The sequence below is a fragment of the Frieseomelitta varia genome, unplaced genomic scaffold (assembly GCF_011392965.1).
Source record: "Frieseomelitta varia isolate USP_RPSP 00005682 unplaced genomic scaffold, Fvar_1.2 scaffold_773, whole genome shotgun sequence".
Taxonomy (NCBI): domain Eukaryota; kingdom Metazoa; phylum Arthropoda; class Insecta; order Hymenoptera; family Apidae; genus Frieseomelitta; species Frieseomelitta varia.
The window spans coordinates 124109-146000 of NW_025110560.1; the positions used below are offsets into that span (position 1 = coordinate 124109).

Sequence of the window (21892 nt, forward strand, 5' to 3'; positions counted from 1 at the left end):
ATAAGGAAGAGAAAATTGAAAAAAAGGAAAACCTTCGTCTATACACTTGAGAGAAATTATTCAAATACAAAAAAAATAAGAATTAATCGTTCAACAGACAAATAATTCCTCCGTGTTCTTTTTTTTCAAATTTGACGAGTTAATTCTAATTAAATCGCAACCTCGGGAAATTAAGTCGAACAATAGAATCTCACGAGATGAAGCCTAGTCCATCGAATCGAATTTTGAACTCGATATTGAGAAATTTATTTTTCACCTAAATTATAAAAGAGTGTCGATACTGAAGTGTCTTTCGCTCGCGTGAAAATATCAACAAACGTGAAAGAGCGAGAATTGGCGACACTTGGCCGACTTCACAGGTGTTCTGAACAGGTCCGCTTTCGTAGTTCTTAGAACTACGAGCTTGTTCCACTTACACCGCTGCCAGAGATCGCTGATTGCGAGCGAGACGAGATGTTTCGGTACGTTTGAATATTTTACAAGTCGCAATCTCGTCGGGAAGACAGAACGGATCTCGCGTGCGAAAATTTACGCAACTGGCCGGATCAAAAGACGTCGCGACGTGCGTCCGACGTGTTTTCCTTTCGACCTGTCTCCTTCTGCGCGACTTGATCACCAGCCTGTCAGGTTAAATGGGTTGAACATCAAAACCGCGCTTCTGCGATGTATCTTTATCTCCTCGACCATCGCCACGTCGCGGGGTCGAAAAATCTGGAGCACGAGATTTAGAGAGTAAAGTTTCTCCTGGATCGAAAGCGAAATTGAAAAACTTCGAGCAGATCCCGTGGATCCGATCTCGACAACTTCGAGCAGAGTATGTTCCTGTCTGCACTCGATGAAATTCGAATGTGCTCGACATTCCATTAGATATGATCTAAGAAAGTTGCTCACGAGAGTAACTTTTTGAAGAATCGTATATTAATACTAATTTTAATTAATACGTTGTATAAAGCGTTCGAAAGTTCCACGACTGTGTTGATTGTGTTGAAAATAAATCGAGAAATAGATGTTGGAAATTACTTCCAAGTCCAACCCCTCTGAAAAATATTGAGCAACGACGTGTTTCGTATTAGCAGACGATTTACTTGAGTGGGAAGTAGGCGATGTCCAAGTGAACGACGTTTCTCAGACCTGTACTGAGCTGTATCTCCCTCGATCCTGTTCCGGAATAGGCGGATCGTTTTCCAGAAACTCGTCATCGCGAACAGAAGATAAATGTTCGGACGAGCGGCTACACCTTCCCTGCAGGTATTAATAATGAATCAACTTTTGCTGAAGTTTGCACGATTGGTGTGCCGCGCTCGATCCCGGTGGGCGGTCGTCGAAGGTCTGCCAGGCTATCTCGCGACGTCGCCGATCGATTCCGCGACGATTTTTCCATCGCCGATAGAGTTATTAATGCATCCGAGTGCGGTGTGTTTTCCAGGAACGTGACACTAATTGCAAACGACGAACGAAAGAATGGTGGCACATGTATCATTTTATGGAGAATTGTAACACTGCCGCGATTTATTTCTTGAAGAAAAAGGATTCAGCGAGGATTTTACGATTGATTTATTCAAACTTCTATTGGAAAGAGAATTTCTGTTATTTATTCATTCATTTTTTTCACGAATAAAAAGAAACAAATACCTATAATAATTAGTACAAAAGTGACAAAATATAAAAAAATACAAAATATAAAAGTTTTAAATGTTATGAGGTGTGAGACTGATTGTGAGTGAAAAATTACAAGGGGATACTAAATGATGATCGTTTAAATGATGGAAACGAATGGTTATGAACATCGATCAAACAATGTGCGTTATTAGCGTTAATAAACGTACGATTATGCAGGTCATAGAAGCCATAATATGTTCGATGGTGTTCAGTGTGAGACAATTCAGAATGACGTAGTGATCTGGAAGGAACATTAAGTTTAAACGTTTCAGTGATATTCGGACACGAGATCAGACCATTGAACATCCTATTGACAAAGTCGGCTGCTTTCTTGCGATTAATTTGGTTAGAACGTACTCGTAATTATGAGAATATCTTGGCATAGGATCACAACTATGATAACTGCCAAGCGTAGAAATTTATGTTGCGGTCTTTCAAGAGTGTCAATGTAGGTATTGTAGTAGGATGACCATATTAATCCCAAAAGTGTTGATTTTGTGGATCGTCAATCGCGACTTAAATAGATAAGTATATGAATTATATTAGATTGTATATTCTGAAATTTTGACACGGTATCTTGTAGCTCTATTTCTCTTTCCTTTGTCCAATGCAACCACCCTGAGCTAGAAATTACAACTTCACCAACACGCGCATACAAGAAATCGGTAAAAAATTCCAAAGCTCGCAGAAAATTGAAATAAACCAACTCGAACGACACACATTCACTCGACCGTTCGTAACCCCACTGTAAATTTCTTTATGGTCTTCTTAAAAACCAATTTACACCGTTTCGTCATACCTATTTCCAGTATTCTCTCTAAGCGAACAATAAGATCGCCATTAAACCATGTCGTCGTCGTCGTCGTCGTCGTCGTCGTAAACGAGGCTCTCTAAAACAACCATTCCGACAGTGGTTCATCCAGACTCGCGGGAAAACCCATCAAACCGGCGCGACGCGAGAAAAGAAATCACTCGAGGCTGTGGCCAGGGCTCATGGTGATAACGTATGCAAAGGGGACACGAGAGCGGCGACGCGGCACGCTATAAAGACAAATAGTAGCGAAACGAGCCCAACGAGGCCTAACGACGCGTATTTGCATCGGTCATTAAGATCGGCCGAGAAACCGCGTGCTCAGGACACACGCCGCTTAAAGTAACGCTTATCGCCGCTTCGTGAAAGCGTATTTTCTTGCGTAACCAACTCGCTCTCCGACCTCCTTCGCCTCTGCCCTCCCTTTTCTCAGCCCGTCTGTTCCCATGATCGTGATTCGCAAAGTGGAAATTGCGGCTGAACGACGTGGTTCATGCGCGATGGGTCGAAAAAGTTTAGAAGCAGATAGAGTCTGTGAAAATATGTGTGGAAAATTTTGCAATTAGGTTGAAGCATTAAATTACTACGTCGCTATTGAATCTCTGTTCCATCCGTGAAACATTTCAGAAAGAAAAGACGATATTTGACAGGGTGCAGAATTAAATTTCAAAAATGCACCGCTACTGTACCGAATTAAGTACCAAAACTAAATCCCTAAAATTGTCACAAATCTGGAATAAATTTCACGCGCTATATCTAGAATTATAATCTTATAATCTGACGATCGCATACAGGTCGATTCACGTAACTTACACACCTTTCTGATTTTCAACTTTGAAATTATGCGTCTAATGAGAAATGCAACGTATCAATTTTTTGTGTTTGTCGAGGGGTTCCAAAATTTCCAATCGTCGTCTCTTTTTCTCTTTTTTTAAATTAGACCGTATATTTCTCAGGATAAAGGTGCGAAGCGACCTTTGTTTGGTGGCCAGAGATTGAGACAAAGCGAGGCAACGGCAGAGTTGTCCGTTTCAATTCAAGGGATTAACGAGGTACGTGCACGCGAGCTAATTAGGATGTCGCCTAGACCGTTTATTTTCGTCGGTGCCAGGACGTGTCGCGGTCGAAAGGGCGGTTCGGAACGTCGCCACGACGTTGCCTTCCCGTCTCGTTTCATAAAGGGCAACGACGAGTGAAACGGATCCAATCTGTTGTCATCTCTTCTCAGACTCGCGTTCACAGACACCGGCGAGTTTTTAATGAACTACTCTTCAATTGATCACCTCCTTTGAGGTGACACATTCTCCTCCTTTTTAAAATTAAATAATCGCTGTTACGACAACGATGAATTTTTTTTTTTTCCTTTTTCCTTATGTGAATGAGTTGCAGTTCCCTGGGATTTGGGCGTCCCGATGACCTGCATAGATGAAACAGGTGTGTTTGGATTACTTGATTTTTTCATTTGTTGCTTTTGAGTCTGGTGGTGGTATTTTTGCAGGATAAAACATCCAAACGATGAATTTTGATTCGTTGGTATTTATAATGGAGACAAAGAGATGTTCTATGTTCAAAGACGGCTAACTGGCGGCCCTTGCCCCTACTTTCCTCATCGTTAGCGCGTGAAGGAGTGGGATTCGTGCGGCGAGGAAATTTCAATGTAGTGGGGAGATCGATGCAGTGGTGGGGGTAGCGCTAGCGATCAGGAAAGTAGGGGCAAGGGCCGCCAGTTAACTAAATAGCTGTTCTAGTTGGTGAAACTAGATCTTTTGGATTAAACGTAGATTTATAATTGATTAATACGTATTGGGATATCGAACTTTGTAGAAATGGAAACTAGAAAGTTTCTATCGTGGAATTTTTGCTTAAATTTATCATACAAAGAGTACGTACATGTCAATCCACGAAACTTTTTTCAAACTTTTACGCTACTTAGAACTGTTTTCAGCAGGGAAAAATTGCACATTCTCCATGTTTTTTAAATTCATTGTTTTAATCGACAGTGAAAAGCTGTTCTATACTCTGTAATATCGAATCACATTCGTGGCGTAAATTTAACTGTTGTCCATTGATCAGGTTTTCTTTCTGCTTCGTGGCTGCGGATTTGGTATAACTACGTCTAAAAATGTATAATAATAGAGTTCGTGGAGACATTGTATACCTACGTAATTCAAAATGAATCATCCGTCAATTTCCATTTAATGGTATGAATAATTGATGCTGCATAGATCAGCTATTCCAATTAACAAACAACTCCAGTTACGAAGCAAAGTAACTGAAACAATACTCCGAGATGGAGTGTCTGATACAACTTGAGAAAGGTGTTAGAAAGAATCGTATATTTTACTTGCGTAAAAGGAAACAAAGAAAAAATGAAATAAAGAAAATAGATGACAGAGGGGATTTCGATCCGTCGGCTGAGTAGTCGAAAATGCTTGGAATTTGCATGCATCGTGGAAACTTTTCCTAAGTTCGAACGAGTTCAAGCGAGTTCGTCTGATCGAAGCGAAATCTGAGAAACGTTGTCGTTATGAAATGTCGGGCACTGAACTTTCTATTTTCGTAAGAAGGAAAACAAATCCTTTGCGAAACGCCATGATCATTTCTACAGTAACAATATAACGTATAGAATAATAATACAGCAAATTCCTAGTACTTTCTGTTATAGATTATTATAAAGTCAATTTTTAGATTATTATTAATAATGAAAATATTTCGCCCTTTTAATGGAAAGTTGCTGTACTTTGTAAGAACTTTTCTCCTTTTCAAACTTATTTTAGTTTAATTTATCTAGATTTAGTCTAATTTATTTAGATTAATTTATCTAGATTTTAATTTATAAAATCTTGTATTTTAGCCATTTATAATATTGTAGTACAGTAGTACTTTTATCGTTAGCAAAGCGGTAAAATGATAAATTACTGAAGCACTAAACTTGCCCCTGAAAATCTGAAATCTTACAATTCTTCAATTCCAATAAAATAATTTTCACTTCCCATTGGGAGAAATTCTCTGTTGCAACGAATCATTTTATTACACTGTCACGTTTGAAAATCGTTTCCCGACATTTGCATTTAATAGCAGACGGTGCAAGGAAAAAAAACCTTAATTAAAGAAAATCATGCATAAACGACTGCACAGTGATCACCGAGAGGAGATAACATTTATCGCTCGCATATTCGTTTCTCGCGACTCGTCTGCAACTCGAATTGTTCGATTTGAAGAAAACGTGACAACGTTTCAACGTGCGAACAATTCTTTCGATCAATCATCCTTTCAAACGAGTGCAGAGGGACGAATACAAGTGTGTAACAAACCGAGTTAAAAGTGTTAGATCACCGGAGTGTTTATCGATCGTTGCAATTAGGCTTGTCATTTGATTGGAAAATAATATAAATGCCCCGATGATTGACGTATTTTCCTTGTAATTTTGAAATTGGACTTGTGCTGTTGCAACGAGTGAAGTTCGGAGATAAATATTGTGGAATATTTACGTGCACGGATATCGGTACCGTTCGAAATCGGCACGACGAACGTGGAACTATCAACGAATTAATTCTTGAAAATATTTCCCGAACCGTGGAGACAAATAGCGGGCGAAAGATATGAAAGATAATTGATCGAACATTTGATTAAAATTAACTACTTACACTTCTGAGAAAATGTTTGATTCGAAACAACAATGTTGTATTTAATAAAAATAAATTCGTGAGAATATTTCAAAGTAATCTCAACAATCGGGGAATTAGAATGTAAAATTAGATTAAAAAATTGAAATCGATCACAGTGTACGTACGAATTTTTGAGAAATTTTTAGAGTACTCGACTCGAAACGAATTGATCGAAATGTTTCAAAAATCAGGAAAGAGTGTAAAATTTTAAAAAAACCCGTTAAAGCCTACTAAAAACACACGTAACAATTTCGTAGCATTTCTACGATTGGTCAGATTTATCGTACGAACAATAGCAGACGCTCGTGATTGTCTTAAACGTTCATATTTATATGCTCAAACAGAAACGATGGCTCAAAGACGAAGGTCTTGATTAATCGCAGTTTCCATCGTCGGCGACGGAGTTGACGCGTTGTTTCGACAACGTGAAACCCTCGCGGATCCTGCGGTTGCGAAGAGGAGAAGGGGAGAAGAGATCGAGGCCGACGATAACGCGTCGGAGACGCGTCTCATCTTCGCCTGTCGTCATCGTCGCCAAACGACCATCCTCTCGTTTAGTCTTGCGCCCCTAATTCGCGGTCTAGCCGCGATAATTAGTACGTTCGCGATCCTACGTACGCTGTCCATCGCCGTGTGTGACTTCACACGCCTCTTCTCTCCCGTTTTTGTTCCGCCGGCAATTTGCGCCGGGACGAGTGACGTTCGAGACGCGCGTGGTCGAGAGACGAGACTACGGAGGAGAGAAGACCCGTACCAGTTTCTTCCGATTTTAATTTTACGGTCTTTTACGAGAGAAAGAGTGTGCTTGCTCGGTTAACCCATTAATTGATGGCAATATTATAAATCGTTATAAATACTCGAAATTTCTTGAGATTTCGTAAAGTCGTGGAATATCAAATGGCGGCGAACGTTCAGCGAATTCGAAGAACAGAGAATTCGCTGAATCGTTTCCTTTCACTTGCGACATCGCCGACATTTGTATTCTAAATTTAAAAATTTTTCTCGAAGTTGTAACCTTGGTCAAATTCTTGGATACGTTAACATTTTTTACAGGATGGTACTCTGTAGCAGAGTACTCAAGAAAAGAAAAGAAAAAAAATTGAAACGTGGAAACTGTATTTTCTTTGAGTTCTAATTCATCATTTTAATTTAATACTGTACGTATCAAACTATAGTTAGAATACTTATATGTTTGGGTTAGGCTGAATTTCAAGCACCTACAAATCGTGTTTGACGACAATACATACGTAGATATAATCACAATAAAAAATAAAATAATACATTACGTAGGCTAACACGAGTGCTAAATATACTTATCAACAATCTACAGAGTGACATAGCCCTTGTAATGCAATATTACAATAACCACAACGAATCGTTCTTGAAACTAGCTGCAAATAATTCTAGAGGCTAACCTAACTGCAAACCTAATCCCAAACGCTAACCTCACACAGTTTAATACAATTTACTAAAGTATCGTACCAAACGATAGATTTACCAAGCACAATATCAATATTTGCAATCTCCGATCATACGAGCAAATACCTCGGTTCATCGTTGGGAAAATGGCGAGAAGGAAAGAGCAAATTCAGTTCCAGGTGGAAGTGGAGACCGAGGACGAGTGGCGGCAGTTGCTAAGCCGAAAGGGTTTGATCCTCGCGGACGTTTACTCCGAGTGGTGCGGCCCGTGCATCGCGATGGTGAGCACCCTGCGTAACGTGAAACTGGAGTTCGGCGAAGCGATCAACTACGCAGTGGTGAAGAACAACTACATCGCCGATCTCGAGCGATTTCGCGACAGAAGCGAGCCGGTCTGGATGTTCATTCAGAACGGCAAAATGGTGAACCTTCTGCTCGGTGCCAATTGCCCGCAGATTCGAAAGTTGCTGACGAGCGAGATCAAGAGGGTGTTGAACGACGAGGAGCCGGGAATGATGTTGGACGCGAGCGCCAGGACACCGGAGGAGGAGGTCGAGTGGCAGAAAAAGGAAGCCGTCAGGTATCGCCCGTCGAACGAGCGAACAATAATTTTGTCCAGAAAATTTGCAAATTTTCGTCGTCGTTTGAAATTTCACAAGTTACAACGCCCGTGATCGATAAAGGGGATGAAAGTAACAGAATATAATTGAGGATAAAAGATGTAAAGAAATATGCAGAATTTTGGCCTGAGGAGTGAAATTACATTCAAATGATTCAAACGACGATACAAAATATACTACTCGTACATCACAAACATACTGTTACTTGTTCGAGCAATTCGTTTAAGATAGCGAAACGCAAAGCAAAGGGCGAATTTTATTTGCATTCAACTTGTTGCGTTGATCCACTTGCGCTAATTGCGGACCGTAACGAGCGACCGTATACAATAACTCGTCGCTTTCTTTTTCTTCTTGAACTCGTCGGTATGATATCGCTGGATAGAAATGATCGAGAATTAATAAATTTATTATGTGTTTTTGCCTGAGTTATACTTAAATACACTTAAAACTGAGAGAAACTACTTGCAATTTTGAGACAAAAAGTTCTCGACGCGCGTGGCACGTCGTTCCAGCGCAAGAAAGTTAAACACGTTTGATGGATAACTGGTTTTGGCAAAATTGTCTGTTGCAAATAAGAAAAGCGATCGAGGAATTCGAACGTGCGAAGGCGGAGGCTGAGCAGAGAGAAAAGTACGAGGCGTTCCTGGCGCAGATGATATTCGAGCTAAGCGAGGCAACCGCCCTGGTTTTCTATCCTTGGGTGTTCAAGGACGAGGAGGGCCGCCACAGGGACAAGTACCAGAGTCCTCCGTACCTCGAACTGATCAACACGCTGTTCAAGCAGAACTACGACGTGCTCGAGGAGCTACGAGTGCAGCTCAACGAGGAAATGATCGAGAGCATGTTCGTCGAGAGCAACGTCGAGATTACGAAAGAACTGGTAGCAGGTGTCTTTCCAAAATAGTCGATACGCTCCTCGAAACTTTCACCTTTTTATTACCTTTCCGTCCGTCGAAATTGATCGTAACAAACTGTGCCTTACATTTTACGCAATTTAACTCGCTGCGATGCAAGTTTTGTCCTCCGGTCGTCACGAAAGAAGAAAAAAGATCAAAGTGTTTCAGAAAAGAAACAAATTATCCACAACACGACGATACCAGGGGTTCAAAAAACTCGAAAAATTAAAAAAAACGATACTGAAAATGCAAAAGAAAAAATTCGAATTTAACTGGTTCGAATCAGATCGAGTCGGTCGTTGTTTTAATTAATTTCACATGGTAATCGTTTGATTATTTCACGTCAGGGTTAACGGATGGCAGAACGATAGCGATGAGATTGAAAGGCAGACGTCCCCATCCGAACTGGCCTGTGCCGTATCCCTTCGAGTGTCCCAAAGGGACTAAGAGATGTCCGACGCGAGCGATCAACGACGTCGAGGATTATCTGATACATTTGTTAACCAGCACGACGCCGCTGCTTCAGGCTAATGCCGTCCCTTTCTCCCCCAACGAGTCTTACATGGACAGGCACGTGTACGTTCATGAACCCGATCCCGAAGACGAGGAGGACTTCCCTCGCATCCACCCTGCCGTTTGGGTACCTCCTCAGGTATTCTCGGACTTTCGAACTTTAACACTACTGAGCCACCAAACTGTTCAAAACGACCATTTGAATATTTTTGTTGGACATCTCACAGATAGGAAACGGTTTTGGAGATTTGAACGATTCTTCGTAAGATACATAAATAGAAGATTTTTTTATTTCTTTTACGTTGACGTCTCTGGAAATTTTATACTTTACGTCGTTTGGTAGTTCTAGCGTTAAAACAGGAAATCATTCGATCGTGTACTTTTAGTTTCACGTGATCTAGATTAGATATAGATTAATTATTACACTGTCTGTGGTTAGGTTATCCATAACTAACAATTTGTTTTCTGAATCAGCTCAGATTCCAAAATTTTGATAAATTTCGAGAAGCTGAGCTTACCTATAGATTCCTTTGTTGTTATAGTTATTCGACTATGTGGTTACGTTTTCACGATTCTGCAGGCGAGGAGCAAAGTGCACGTGTACACGACCCTTTTCTCCGCTTACATGGAGCTAGTGCACCCCTATGAGGAACCGGTACCACCGCCCCCTTTCTGCGCCTTCAAGTTCCAGTATTCAAAATTCCCGGTTGTTCGCGACACGTGCGCGATATATCCCGACGCGGTCGAATATTTCGGCGCGTTCGAGTTCGACAATCCGCCAATCGCCAGGCGAATGGCATCCAGCCCTGAGGACTTCGAAAGAAAGGTTTTACAACCCTTCGTTTTACGATAACATCGACGCAAGTTTCCTTTTTTCTTAAATTATTTCTACGAATATGTCGGCCGTATATGGTCAATTCAGCATGCAACGTGCCTGAACGAAGCAAAATTGAGCGTTTGATTTCTGTGTCTTTTGTTTCGATTCGTGGTTTTTGCGTGAATTGACATTTTAGGTTACACTTTGAAGTTTTCAGCTGAAAAATAATATTAAACCGTACTGCCACAGTCATCCACGACTGTAACGATACCACCTTCGTTTCAAAAATCAACTTCGACACTGAAATTAAATTCTAAATGTCAAATTTAAATATGATTCCAATCCCATGATCTGACTACGCGAGGCTAATGATTACATTCTCCTTGACCTTCTCTCTTCTTCTTCAACCACTTGCGCTGGCAACTGATTGCGGACCACAACGAGTGACCAAATATCGTACACAATGATTCGTCTCTTTCTTTTCGAACTCGTCGATATCATATGATATCACTGGATAGAAATTATCGAGAAGTAATAAATTTGTTATTTGCATTGCCTGGGTTGATACTTAAATAAGTATATATACTTATTTAAAATATACTTAATAAAGTAAAAAATATTACTTACTTTACTCGAAATATACTTAAAGCTGAGAAAATGTTGCAATTTTGGGAGAAAAAATTCTCGACGTGCGTGGCACGTCGTTCCAGCGCGAGTGGTTCACGCGTGAAACAAAAAACATAAGGAATTAAACGGAGAAAATTGGCAAAGGCGAGGTTTCAAACGGGCGCCGAGATATTCGTGATAATCATCCGGAGGATCAGCGAGGATGCTTTCCTGTCGTTCGCCAGCATCGAGCCGTATTTCATCACCGAGGACGATGAAAAGGCCCAAGCGATGATAGACGAATACTTCCCCGAGGGTGCTGAAGACATCAGTCTCGAAATGTTAGAAGAAGAAGAAGAAGAAGAAGAAGAGGAGGAGGAGGAGGAGGAGGAAGAGGAAATGGGAGAGAAAATGCACTATTACGAGGAAGACGATGTCGAAATTAAGGACGAGAACAGAGAAGAATTTGCAACATACAGCTTCGTGTGAAATCGCTATTCTTCAACTTTTCACTCGCTCTCTGCTGATTCGTGAACTTGTCTATTCTAAATGAAAAGGACTCTTTCAATTGTGCGATGGAATTTGAAATGAATAAAAAATTCGAATGCACAATGCGCTAAAATTTTAGAATTTTTGGAATTACGAAATAATGGAGTGAAATTCCTGAAATTCGAGATTTCGTTCCGTCTTTCATTGTGTGTTGTTTAATTCTTTTGAATGAAGTTCTCAGCGTTTCAGAAAAATATTCATCGCGAAACTGAGCCGGCAATTAACGCAACGAATTTTCGAGCTTGATATATTCATCGTCGTGAAAATAAAATTGACTCGAGAATGACTGAAAAATAAATAGACTTTGATGAATCGTTCATTGTCAATCGAAGCTTTTTTAAAATTTTGTCGGGTGACGTTAACCTCCTTCGTTATTTCGATTAAACATCCCAATGGCCACGTAAAAACAAATAAGAGAAAACACTGAGCGAATCAAAAATCGTAGAAATTGACTAACATCTGGTTTCGGTAGCTCGATAAAAAATTCGGCGAACTCGACGAGCCACGTATTAAATTTACGACAAATTTAAAACACGACAGTGTAACACGTACGAGACGATCTTCCTCTTCCTCTTCATCTTCCTTGTTTTGATGGTCGTTTGGCGGCCGTTCTCCGTTTTCGCGGGTCGCGATGAGAAAATTGGCAGCGAAACAGGTGCGTAACGTAACCTCCGGAGCCCGCCGGTTCGGCTGGAATTTTGCCAAACTTACGCAAACGCGTTGCCAACGACAGCGAATATTCAAGTATGATCCGGCTCTGCCAAAACGCGCGAGGAATGGAATCCAAGGGATCGGCCGGAAGGCACAGGCCTCGACCGTTTGAATTATTCGGGACACGATGGAAACTCGATAAACGTTCAGACGTTCTTCGAGTTTTCCAAAGAAAGAGATATCCCATATTTAGTAAGAGATCTTTAGGAATTATAGACTCGTTGGTATTCCATTTTGTAACGTGTTTTTGTATGTATACATGTAGATTGAGTGTGTGATATTATACATAGGTTTTCTGTGATAACCGTGTTTGATCATTGTGTATTTCATTTAAAGATTTTTTTTAAATTTCATTAGCAACGTAGTGAGAGAGGAATGTTTCGATTTAAATCAGTTTGACACGTAACGAACTGACAAAATGGTCACAGCGAGTGGTCAATTTGTAATTTTGTAAGCAAGACGTATTACCTGGAGATTTAACCACTTGCGCTGGCAGCTGATTGGCGGACCATAACGAGTGACCAAACCGTATACAATAGATTCGTCGCTTTCCTTTTGAACTCGCTGGCGTGATATCGCTGGACAGAAATGATTGAGACTGTATTGCAATTTTGGGACAAAAAATTCTCGACGTGCACGTCATTCCAGCGCAAGAAGGTTAAATGATTTCTCGCAAAATATACGTAAACGAAAGTTCATTTCAATGAACCTCTGAATGTAATGGAAATTCTACGCTTTGGTCGTCCACTAGTTGCAGGTAGTTGATCAAAGAATTCCAGCTAGTATCAAGCCCAACCAACTGGTAGCAAAACGCGTTGCACACGTACGTGTGTAAACGCTGGAAGCGATCGATCGATTATCGGCCCCGTACGTCCGTGGCACGATGAACGTTTTCGCGCGCGTCCGAGAGAAACGATCTTGATCGGCCAAGTGTCGACCAAGAGGAAGCGAGGAGGAACAAAGAGGAAAGGAGACGAAACGATCGCTAATAGCGCGCAACTGTAATTTGCGCCCCTTTTTTTTTTTTTTCCTCCGCTCCTCTTCCATCTGCCACGAATGTTTAGTCACGTAACATGCTTGTGCAATAATTTGCGATGTTTGAGCAATTGATCGCCGCCGGCGCTACCGATGCGTATCGCGCCGTGAAAATGAAAAAAAGACAACGAGTCGGCTGGATCGATCCACGGAAATAGTGGTAACCGCGTTAATTTCGCGTCGATGATCGGATACATCAAAGAATCGACACTGGGACTGTCTGTCCGGGCAAATTTGATTATACCATGATATTCACCAAGTTGAATGTCAATTTTTTTTTTCACTTTTGGTACGCTTCTGTTCGACAGAATTTGAATTTGTCAATTATCAATTGTTAGGCAGATTAGAAAGGAACAGGCTTTGTTATTTAAACGATATAATTCGCTTTCAGCGTATTTCGTCGTTAATTTAGAACAATCCCTCGATTTTCTTTCCGCGAGAGTTCAGTGTTTGGAGAGAGTTGGAGACATTCGAGGTTTGTACCTGGACAATTTTCTCAATTTTAATTAATTTGCGCTGGCAACTGGTTCACGGACCATAACGAGTGACCAAACCGTATACAATAGTCCGTCGCTTTCTTTTTAGAAATTATTTAAATCTTATATTTTAAATCGAGAAAATATTGCAACTTTGGGACGAAAAATATTGTAAGTAAACACTTCCGATTACTGTTTGAATTTTTTAATTGACAATTCTTGATATAATTGGAGATTATAATTTGAAATAGAAAATACGACGGCAACACTAAAAAACATCGAAAAGAAGAAGACTTCTTAAACGACAGTTGAAATCACGATGTTTCTTTTAAGATGGCGAGGCTGCACCGGGCCAAAAAAAAAAGAAAAAAAAAAAGTACGGATGAAAATGGTTGATTTAGCTGTGAAGATCCAACTTAGCTGGGGAGTGACTAACGTCTCCTCGGTTAATGGTTCAATTGTTCGGCTCGCTTGGCGAAATTTAGCGAGGACACGCGCTGAAGGGACTCCCGGAGCGTTCGTGTGCCGTTTCGCGCATCGGTCGCGTGACAAATTGCCTCGTTAATTCGATCAACGCGATTCAATTTATTCGCGACTGATTTTCACGCTAATCTTCCGCTCGCTTTGCCACGTGCTAACGTCGAAATGACATTCTCTGGTAACTGCTCCACTCGATATTGTTAACCGATATTGTTAACCAATTCTGACACTATCGTAGTTTGAAAGCGTCTTCACCATACACATTAGATAATTTTTTTATGATTAAATTATTCTTTTGCACAGCGTTTTTTTTTTTTTTTTTCCTGAAGTAATAAAACAAAACGCTCCGTAATTTTCCATCTCGAAATCGACGCCAAGGAAACAATTGTTAACGAATAATTTTTGCATTGTCTTTTCCTAAAACGAGCGTTTCTCTGAAACGATCAGCTATCGAATATTGCAGAATAAATTCGCTGCTTAGAATGAAAGAGTTGGCTGCATTTTAAGATACACACGTGTATCGATTAGAAAGAAAAAAAAAAAAAAAAAAAAGAAAAAAGAAAAACGCAATTTTACTTTTCGTCCAACCAATAGAATTTCGACGAAGAACGTAATTCGTGGCAACGAACTCGGAGGGGTTGTAGGGGAAAGTTGTTGAAACTCGCGGAAGGTCGGTGGAATCGACAGAAAGTTCGGCGTACGAAGAAAGGCCCGCGTACGACTCGCTTGAAGATAAATTTACACGCGACTCCTTGACGCCGATGCCTGGTTCACTGGTACCCTCGTTTCTTTTCCCTTTTGCGATCCCTCTGAAGCGTTCCAGGTCGTTTTCTTTTCACGTGGTCGCAAATAGGAACTCCCCCCCACCTCCAGGCTCCATCATCGTGCTCGCGAGGCAAAATTAATGGCGTCGGGACGCGACCGAGCGCGATTCGCCGACGCCTGCTCCTGATTTACCGTGTCAAAGTTCACGGTGAACCGATGGAACGGCGCGCCCCCCCCTTTGGCAACCGCTTTGTCGGTGTGTTTGTCTAACTGTCGTCGAACGATTTCGATTAGGATCATTTCTAATCCTTCTGTCTCTCTTCTCAACGGCAGAATCAGTGAATTTGTGAAAACAATGAAGGAGGATAGATTCTAGTGTACAACATTGAAAAATTGGTTGTAGATTTAATTTAACTGTAATTTAATTAAATTTAATTAACTTTAATTTAATTTAATTTAATTTAATTACAATTTAACTATAATTTAATTTTGTTAAAATTATTTTAGGTAGCTTAGAAATTTCTTCTTACAGTAACAATACACAGTAGGTTTTTACAATTTACAGTTTTTTATTTTTCTTTCTTTTTCAACGTTTAGAGTTAAAAGAATTAAAAAACGGAAAATTGAGTGAAATTGCCGAAGGGTGAACTATTCTATAATTCTTTCAATATCAGGATGGTAATGCTAATTTAATTCGAATTATTTAAATAGTTTTGAAGTTTCAACCAGTGATTTGTGATTCTAGTCGGAACTAGTTAAAGGAATTTATTAAAATTGTTAAAGGGATGATTTTATAAATTTTGGACTTTATGTCTGAAAGGAAACATGGACTCGTTGATTTTCGACGAACCCTTCAAAAAAATAGTGCCAAGGATCGGTAACGATGAAAACCACGATTGTCACTTTCGTCGTAAAAATCTGGGAAAAGTATTCCGGAAAAGAATCGTAAAAATAGAGCAACCACGTTTCTAGAGAAATGATGATTCAAGATTTTAAATTTAAATTCAAATTTTGTCGTATCGTCGCTGTTAACATTGTCGAGGATTTGTTACACGATCTTTGAGAAATTTGTTAGATTTTAAAATTTTTAAAAGTTAAAGAAGACTCTCGATTTAATGTTTTATTTTCAATCAATAATTAAACCTGGAATTTTGTCGCATTGCCGAAAACGTGGCGTTGTTTCTCAAAAATTCCACACGCGTTCAAATCGCAATAGGAAATATTGAAAAATATTTCATTTAATCGTCAGCAAACAAGGCGGATGTTAAACACATAGCCGGAACTTTTAATAATAAACTGGAAGAGGGAAAGTATTCGCGCTGTTTATTCCTTGGGAACGTGATCGTGGAACACGTCGCACAGTGTTTCTTTTCATAGTAACGCTCGAAGTTGACTCATAATCAGTGGGTCATGCAAAACCGGAAGCGAACGATCGATCCATCAGACGGAAACGGCGAGAACCACGTACGAAATTAACTTCGTTTCCTTGAATCGAAGACGTTCGGTGGCTGGCTTTTCTTCCAAAGATCATCAGATCTTTCGTTTCCATATAAATAACAATATATACATTAATAATCTCAAAATAAAAATTTATCCTTTCTGCTGCATTCTCTTAAATATCTAAATCTGCAATCTCAATGTAACTTTTAATATCTTTATAAATGTTACACTTTGATCATCAACAGTCACAATCTTAACACGTTCCATTAACAATTCATTTCCTTTGGTTTGTTTAACAATACATATTTCAAAATTTCATGTTACTAATCTGAGAAATGAAATCAGAAAAGCCACGGTATCTTAACCTTCAGGACCAACTGTAGAATGAATCGAGGATGTTTAATTGTAAATAGGGGAAGTGTTGTTCGATTCTTCGTAATCAAGTGGAGTGGAAAATCGAGCACATTTGGTTGCAAATGGGAGAACCACGGAGGGAGGTTCGTTTGCATACCGCACGCACAACTTGCCACAGAAAATTATAGGCTTTGGTACATACCCTACTCGGTGGAAGTCACGGCTAATCATCGCATCGAGGAGAATCAACAGCTAGAATATCGCTGTTGGCAAGGTTGACGGTTCTACTTGACGCGCATCTATCCATTACGCGATCCATAACGAGATGGAAATTGATGCAGTCTCTTTTCTTTTTTTTTTTTTTTTTTGTTTTTTGTTTTCCCTTTTTCGCTCCATTCGTCGTCCACCTGGCAGTTTTTATGTAAATTTTTGTAATTGGACCCTATGGCTTTCAAGCGTCAGTCGCGCACTTCTGCGTCCAGTAACTGAAGCTTCCTGGTTTTTTTTCTCCTAGAGACGCATTATTTTTCTAATAGCTTGGCCAGATAGCACTTCGCGACTTGTTTCGATAATTTCTTCTTCTTAAATTATTGATTCAACGTTACGCAATATTGGAGAGAGATTGAATTATTCTTCTTTTAATTTTTTTCGAATTCATTTGGTAATAGACTTAATTTTTAAAGTCAAAGATAAATTTTAAATTCGAATTTGGAGACTTATTCAATATGAGGAACGATTTATTTTCGCTCAGGGTATTGTGATATATGACAGAGGTTTGAAAATTTATTATAAATATATACAAAGAAACTTGTCTTATACAAAAATAGAACGCGCGCTAATAATTTTGTCCCGGGTTCAAAGTGACATAACACGATAAAACAATGACACGCTTTCAAATAAAATACGACAAGAGATGTTGAAACCAAAATCTGCAGCGTATTTATTACCCTGTGTGTGCGGTAATACGGTCGAATTTATGCTTCCGCCGCGAAGGATCTGCGAAATGTGCCAAAACCCGCACTGACGCACAGAACAGCCCGCGAGCCATTCAAAATCAAATATTGAAACTGTTCGAGATATTCGTTTTAAACGAATTAACACGTTTTTTAATTAAAAAGTAAAAAAGAAGGTTTCGATAAAAAGATTGAGAAACTTATCGAAAACTCGTTTTAGAGTCCAAAATATATCACATTATACAGCATCGTGTCCAAACGTCGTTTAATTAACACTTCTTTTTTCTCGATGAAAAGGATCTTCGATTGTAAAAAGAAAAAAGTATATTTTTCACGATGTTAGCAAATTTTTACGATTCTTTCGTCATCGTATCAATCTACAAATAGTACTATCCCGTTATACGTAAATTATCATAGTTTATTGAAATTTAAGATCTAATTTCGTTACTGAAATTTCATTTTGTACTTTGCGTTCGTTGTTCTATGTTAGAGATCGATGATAAAATTAAAAACGAGCAAATTTTCGTGGTTTCTCGCCCGAACGATCCACGGATGCCAGTTGAAATAAAAATGGCCGACACGACTCCTATGAGAAATATCTACACAATTCGAAATCTCCTGGAAACCGAGGAATCCACGGAGGCAGTTGCTTGGTCGATCGAACTTCTCGTTTGCCTGTATCCCAGCCTTAGCTGCCCTACCACCAGCCTCTCCACGTTCGTTTTCATCGAATAGCCTCCAATGATCGGCACTCTATCCCTTCTCGTAGCTGCTTTGTATCGCGCTAGACACAGCCCTCAAAGTTCGAAGGTCACGGCGAGATCGCCGCACGTCCAGATACGCCGCCACTGTTCGTATCTACGCGCCAGGCCGGCGCGCGCCCCGGCCGCTCTCTCATTGGTCGCGCCAGTCGGTGGTGGGGAGGCTATATAAGTGACTGCGCCGCGCGCAGCCGTCAGTGTCGCGCGTACCTCACTTCGTTCACGTTCTCGGTTTCGGTATCTGCTTCTCCGATATTTCGTGTTTCTCGCAACATTTACTCGTTACAGATTAAATCACGTATTCTGGTGTACCGAGACAGATACTCTGACGATATTTTCCGACGAGTGGATTCCATCTAAGTCATTCAAACCGGTAGCATGACAGAGAAGCACGTCGGATGAGCGCGTTTTTTCGTTCATGTTGCTCGATTGTGTGAGAGAAAGAAGAAGAGGAAGACAGTGGTTGTTCCGCATGTTGGTGCATGGACACAAGGAGGCGCGTGGACTGTTCGAATGAGCGAGGGAGCGTCGACGCTGGCACGGAACGAGGAGTCGCGTGCCAATTGAAAAAGTGTTCGAGATAACGAAAGAAATCGATCGAACGAGGGAACACGTTTTCGTGCTGCCATGACAATGGTCGTCAACAAGATCAACATGTCGTCGTACTCCGCTCCACAACGCACTTTCTTCTCGGGTCTGCATACCAAGGTAAATACACGACGTTCGAAAACATCCCCGCTCGAGGTATTTCCATGAATTTTGCTTATACAAGTTCGGTGGCCTCGGTGATTAGAATTTGACTTTGGTATTTGGAATTTCTTCAGAGACATTTTTCAGGCGTATACAAAGTTGTAGAAGATTCAATTGCCTCGTAGCGATCTTTTTTTCTAAGCGTGGCAACATACATCCGCGTTATTCGCGTTTCGAAAGTATCGTCAGGTATCATTCGTCGCGTACGTGTCGTACTTTGCTCCATTCTTTTCAATCTTTTAACAGTGCGTAATTTAGTTAACGTCTTGCGCTGGAATGAAAATCTTTTGCCCCAAAATTGCAAAATTTTCTCAGTTTTAAGTATATTTAACTATCAACCTAGGCAAAATAAATAATTAATTTATTCTTAATAAACTTCTTAGCAATTTCTGTCCAATGATATACCGGCGAGTTCAAAAAGAAAGCGACAAATTATTGTACACGGTTTGGTCACTCGTTATGGTCCGCAATCAGTTGCCAGCGCAAGGGGTTAATTTAGTAAATACGTACATACGTAATATATATAATGTGATGTATATAATATATATAATATATATTATTATTATTATTAATACATATGAACATAACAATGCATACATAATTTAGTAAATTACAAAAGTAATTTAGTTTATATAAATTGCATTTCTGAATCTCTTATTCCAATTGAATCTTTTGTTCCAATATTTGGCACATTTCGTGACAGAGAGCCATTCTATCAGCTGAATTCATTATTGTCTGTCGAAATCCTGCCCTCAAAATTCATTCTACATCCGTCACTGAAATTCGTTCAGTTTTTAAAATTTCTGTCCTTCTGTTCTATCATCCAAATTCGTTCATTGAGAAATTTTGTCATCAAATTCCACTGTATTCTATCGGCAGAATTTATCGATTAAAATATGCTGTCACCAAATTGATTGTGACCTTATCATTATAATTCTTCGAATTCTGTCTTAAAAATATCAAATTATTTCATTCACCAAAGTTCACTGTGTTCTGCCACCAAATTAGTTCACTGTTGCCAAAAATTGAATAGATATCCCAAACATGAAACTGATGTACCTTTTGTGAGATTCGCGGTGTTAGGAACGTTATATCTATGTAACATTGCTATTCTGTTTTGTTTGTAAGTAATTCGAAAATAAACTCTTGGAACGTAAAAATAAATAGCGATAAATAATATTGAATGACCTAATTACTCCTTTAAATATTCTATTCGATCTCTGTTCACTCTGTTAAATACTCCAAATTTTAATAATTTATTACAGCCCTATATAACTCAAAACTACTGTTTGGCTGCAACATTATTATTCGACATAGCTTCTGACAACGTTATAAATTAAAAATCACGTTAAAAACATACATACACCCTTCGATCAAGGAGTAAGTGAATTTTAACACGACCGTAAACCAAGTACATGTGTTCCCTGAACAAACAACCTAACCGGTGAAACCGTTAATCCGACGAGCAGGCGAACCAACTGAGCGATCAAGGACACTGTACATACTTATCATTAATTCGAGGAAACATCGTAAAAAAGCGGTCAACAGCACTTGAATATCGTTGTTGAAGGATTCGACAGTTACGCAGTTACGCATTTATTTGTCTTGTGTGTTTACTGCGCGATGGAATTCCATTTATTATGCGAATCTGTCGAGAGACGAGGACGTGTAACCGAAGATCGGTGTGATTCACGATTTTTCATTCAAGTGGTACAAGTTTGTGCTCTATAAATCGAAAGAAAGACACAGATAGGGGCGTCTGAAAATTTCTATTCTCTCGATGAAAGATTTCGAAAATACACTTTGCTATTTGCAACAAATATAATTTATATTGGCAAATGTATGTGTTTTATACGTTATAAAGGATCGATACTTGAAAAAAATTTTCTCAGCAGAAAGTTAAACACGATTACTCGTTATATTAAGCGACTTTTATCCTCTAATTGCCAAATTAATTTATGTATATTATGTATATTATTTTAATATTATTAATAACAATTATATTATATTATATTATATTATTATTATTATTAATAATATAATATAATATAGTATATTATATTATTAATAATATAATATATTAATATATATTATTAAATAATTTATATATATATATATTTATATTTATATTCTCTGCTAATTAATAAAAAAAAGTCGTTACTTTGCTAATTAATAAAGTAAGATTCGAGTTATCGAGTCTCCAAAATTATACTGTAGGATATTGCGCCTAACTCGCGTGAAAAGAGATTTAAACTCGAAGCTATTTGGTTTGGGGAAGCATTGAGACTCGATGGGAGAAAAATTGATTCGATACGGCCGGACGTGGTCGTACGTCAGAGGCTTTCTATGGCTACCTTAGTGAAAATAGTATCGACATGGGCTTGCTTCGTGAAAACGCCTCCGTGCCTCTACGTCAGAACGTCTCTAAAGTTAGTGCTACGTCAAAAGTTTCTCGGAACAAGATTGCGAAGACGTGCAGCAGATTAAAATCCTTTCAGGTTCAATGTACATAGACACGCGGTAGGATCCTCAGACTGTTTGGAGCTCGATTTCGCGAACAACCTTTGCCTCCGTAGTGATTCATCCCTTATGGCACCGCTCTTTTTATT

The 21892-nt window shown here is 39.4% G+C and overlaps 2 protein-coding genes across 4 annotated transcripts in view; both read left to right on the top strand.

Moving 5' to 3' along the window:
• Nucleotides 1-21892, top strand: part of LOC122535805 (NAD(+) hydrolase sarm1) — a 153075-nt gene that overhangs the window by 53447 nt on the left and 77736 nt on the right. The window contains exon 1 of one of the 3 annotated variants that reach the window (XR_006308267.1): nt 18741-19241. The exons of the other annotated variants lie outside the window; for them this stretch is intronic. The gene's annotated coding sequence lies outside the window, so the exon portion shown is untranslated. Of the gene's footprint in view, nt 1-18740; nt 19242-21892 lie in introns of those variants that run through there. 3 annotated transcript variants of the gene reach the window in all.
• On the top strand, nt 7704-11498 carry LOC122535809. The gene is made up of 5 exons (XM_043667646.1): nt 7704-8137; nt 8754-9064; nt 9421-9725; nt 10167-10412; nt 11175-11498. The coding sequence occupies exons 1-5, from the start codon at nt 7704-7706 to the stop codon at nt 11496-11498; spliced, it is 1620 nt and encodes a 539-aa protein (XP_043523581.1).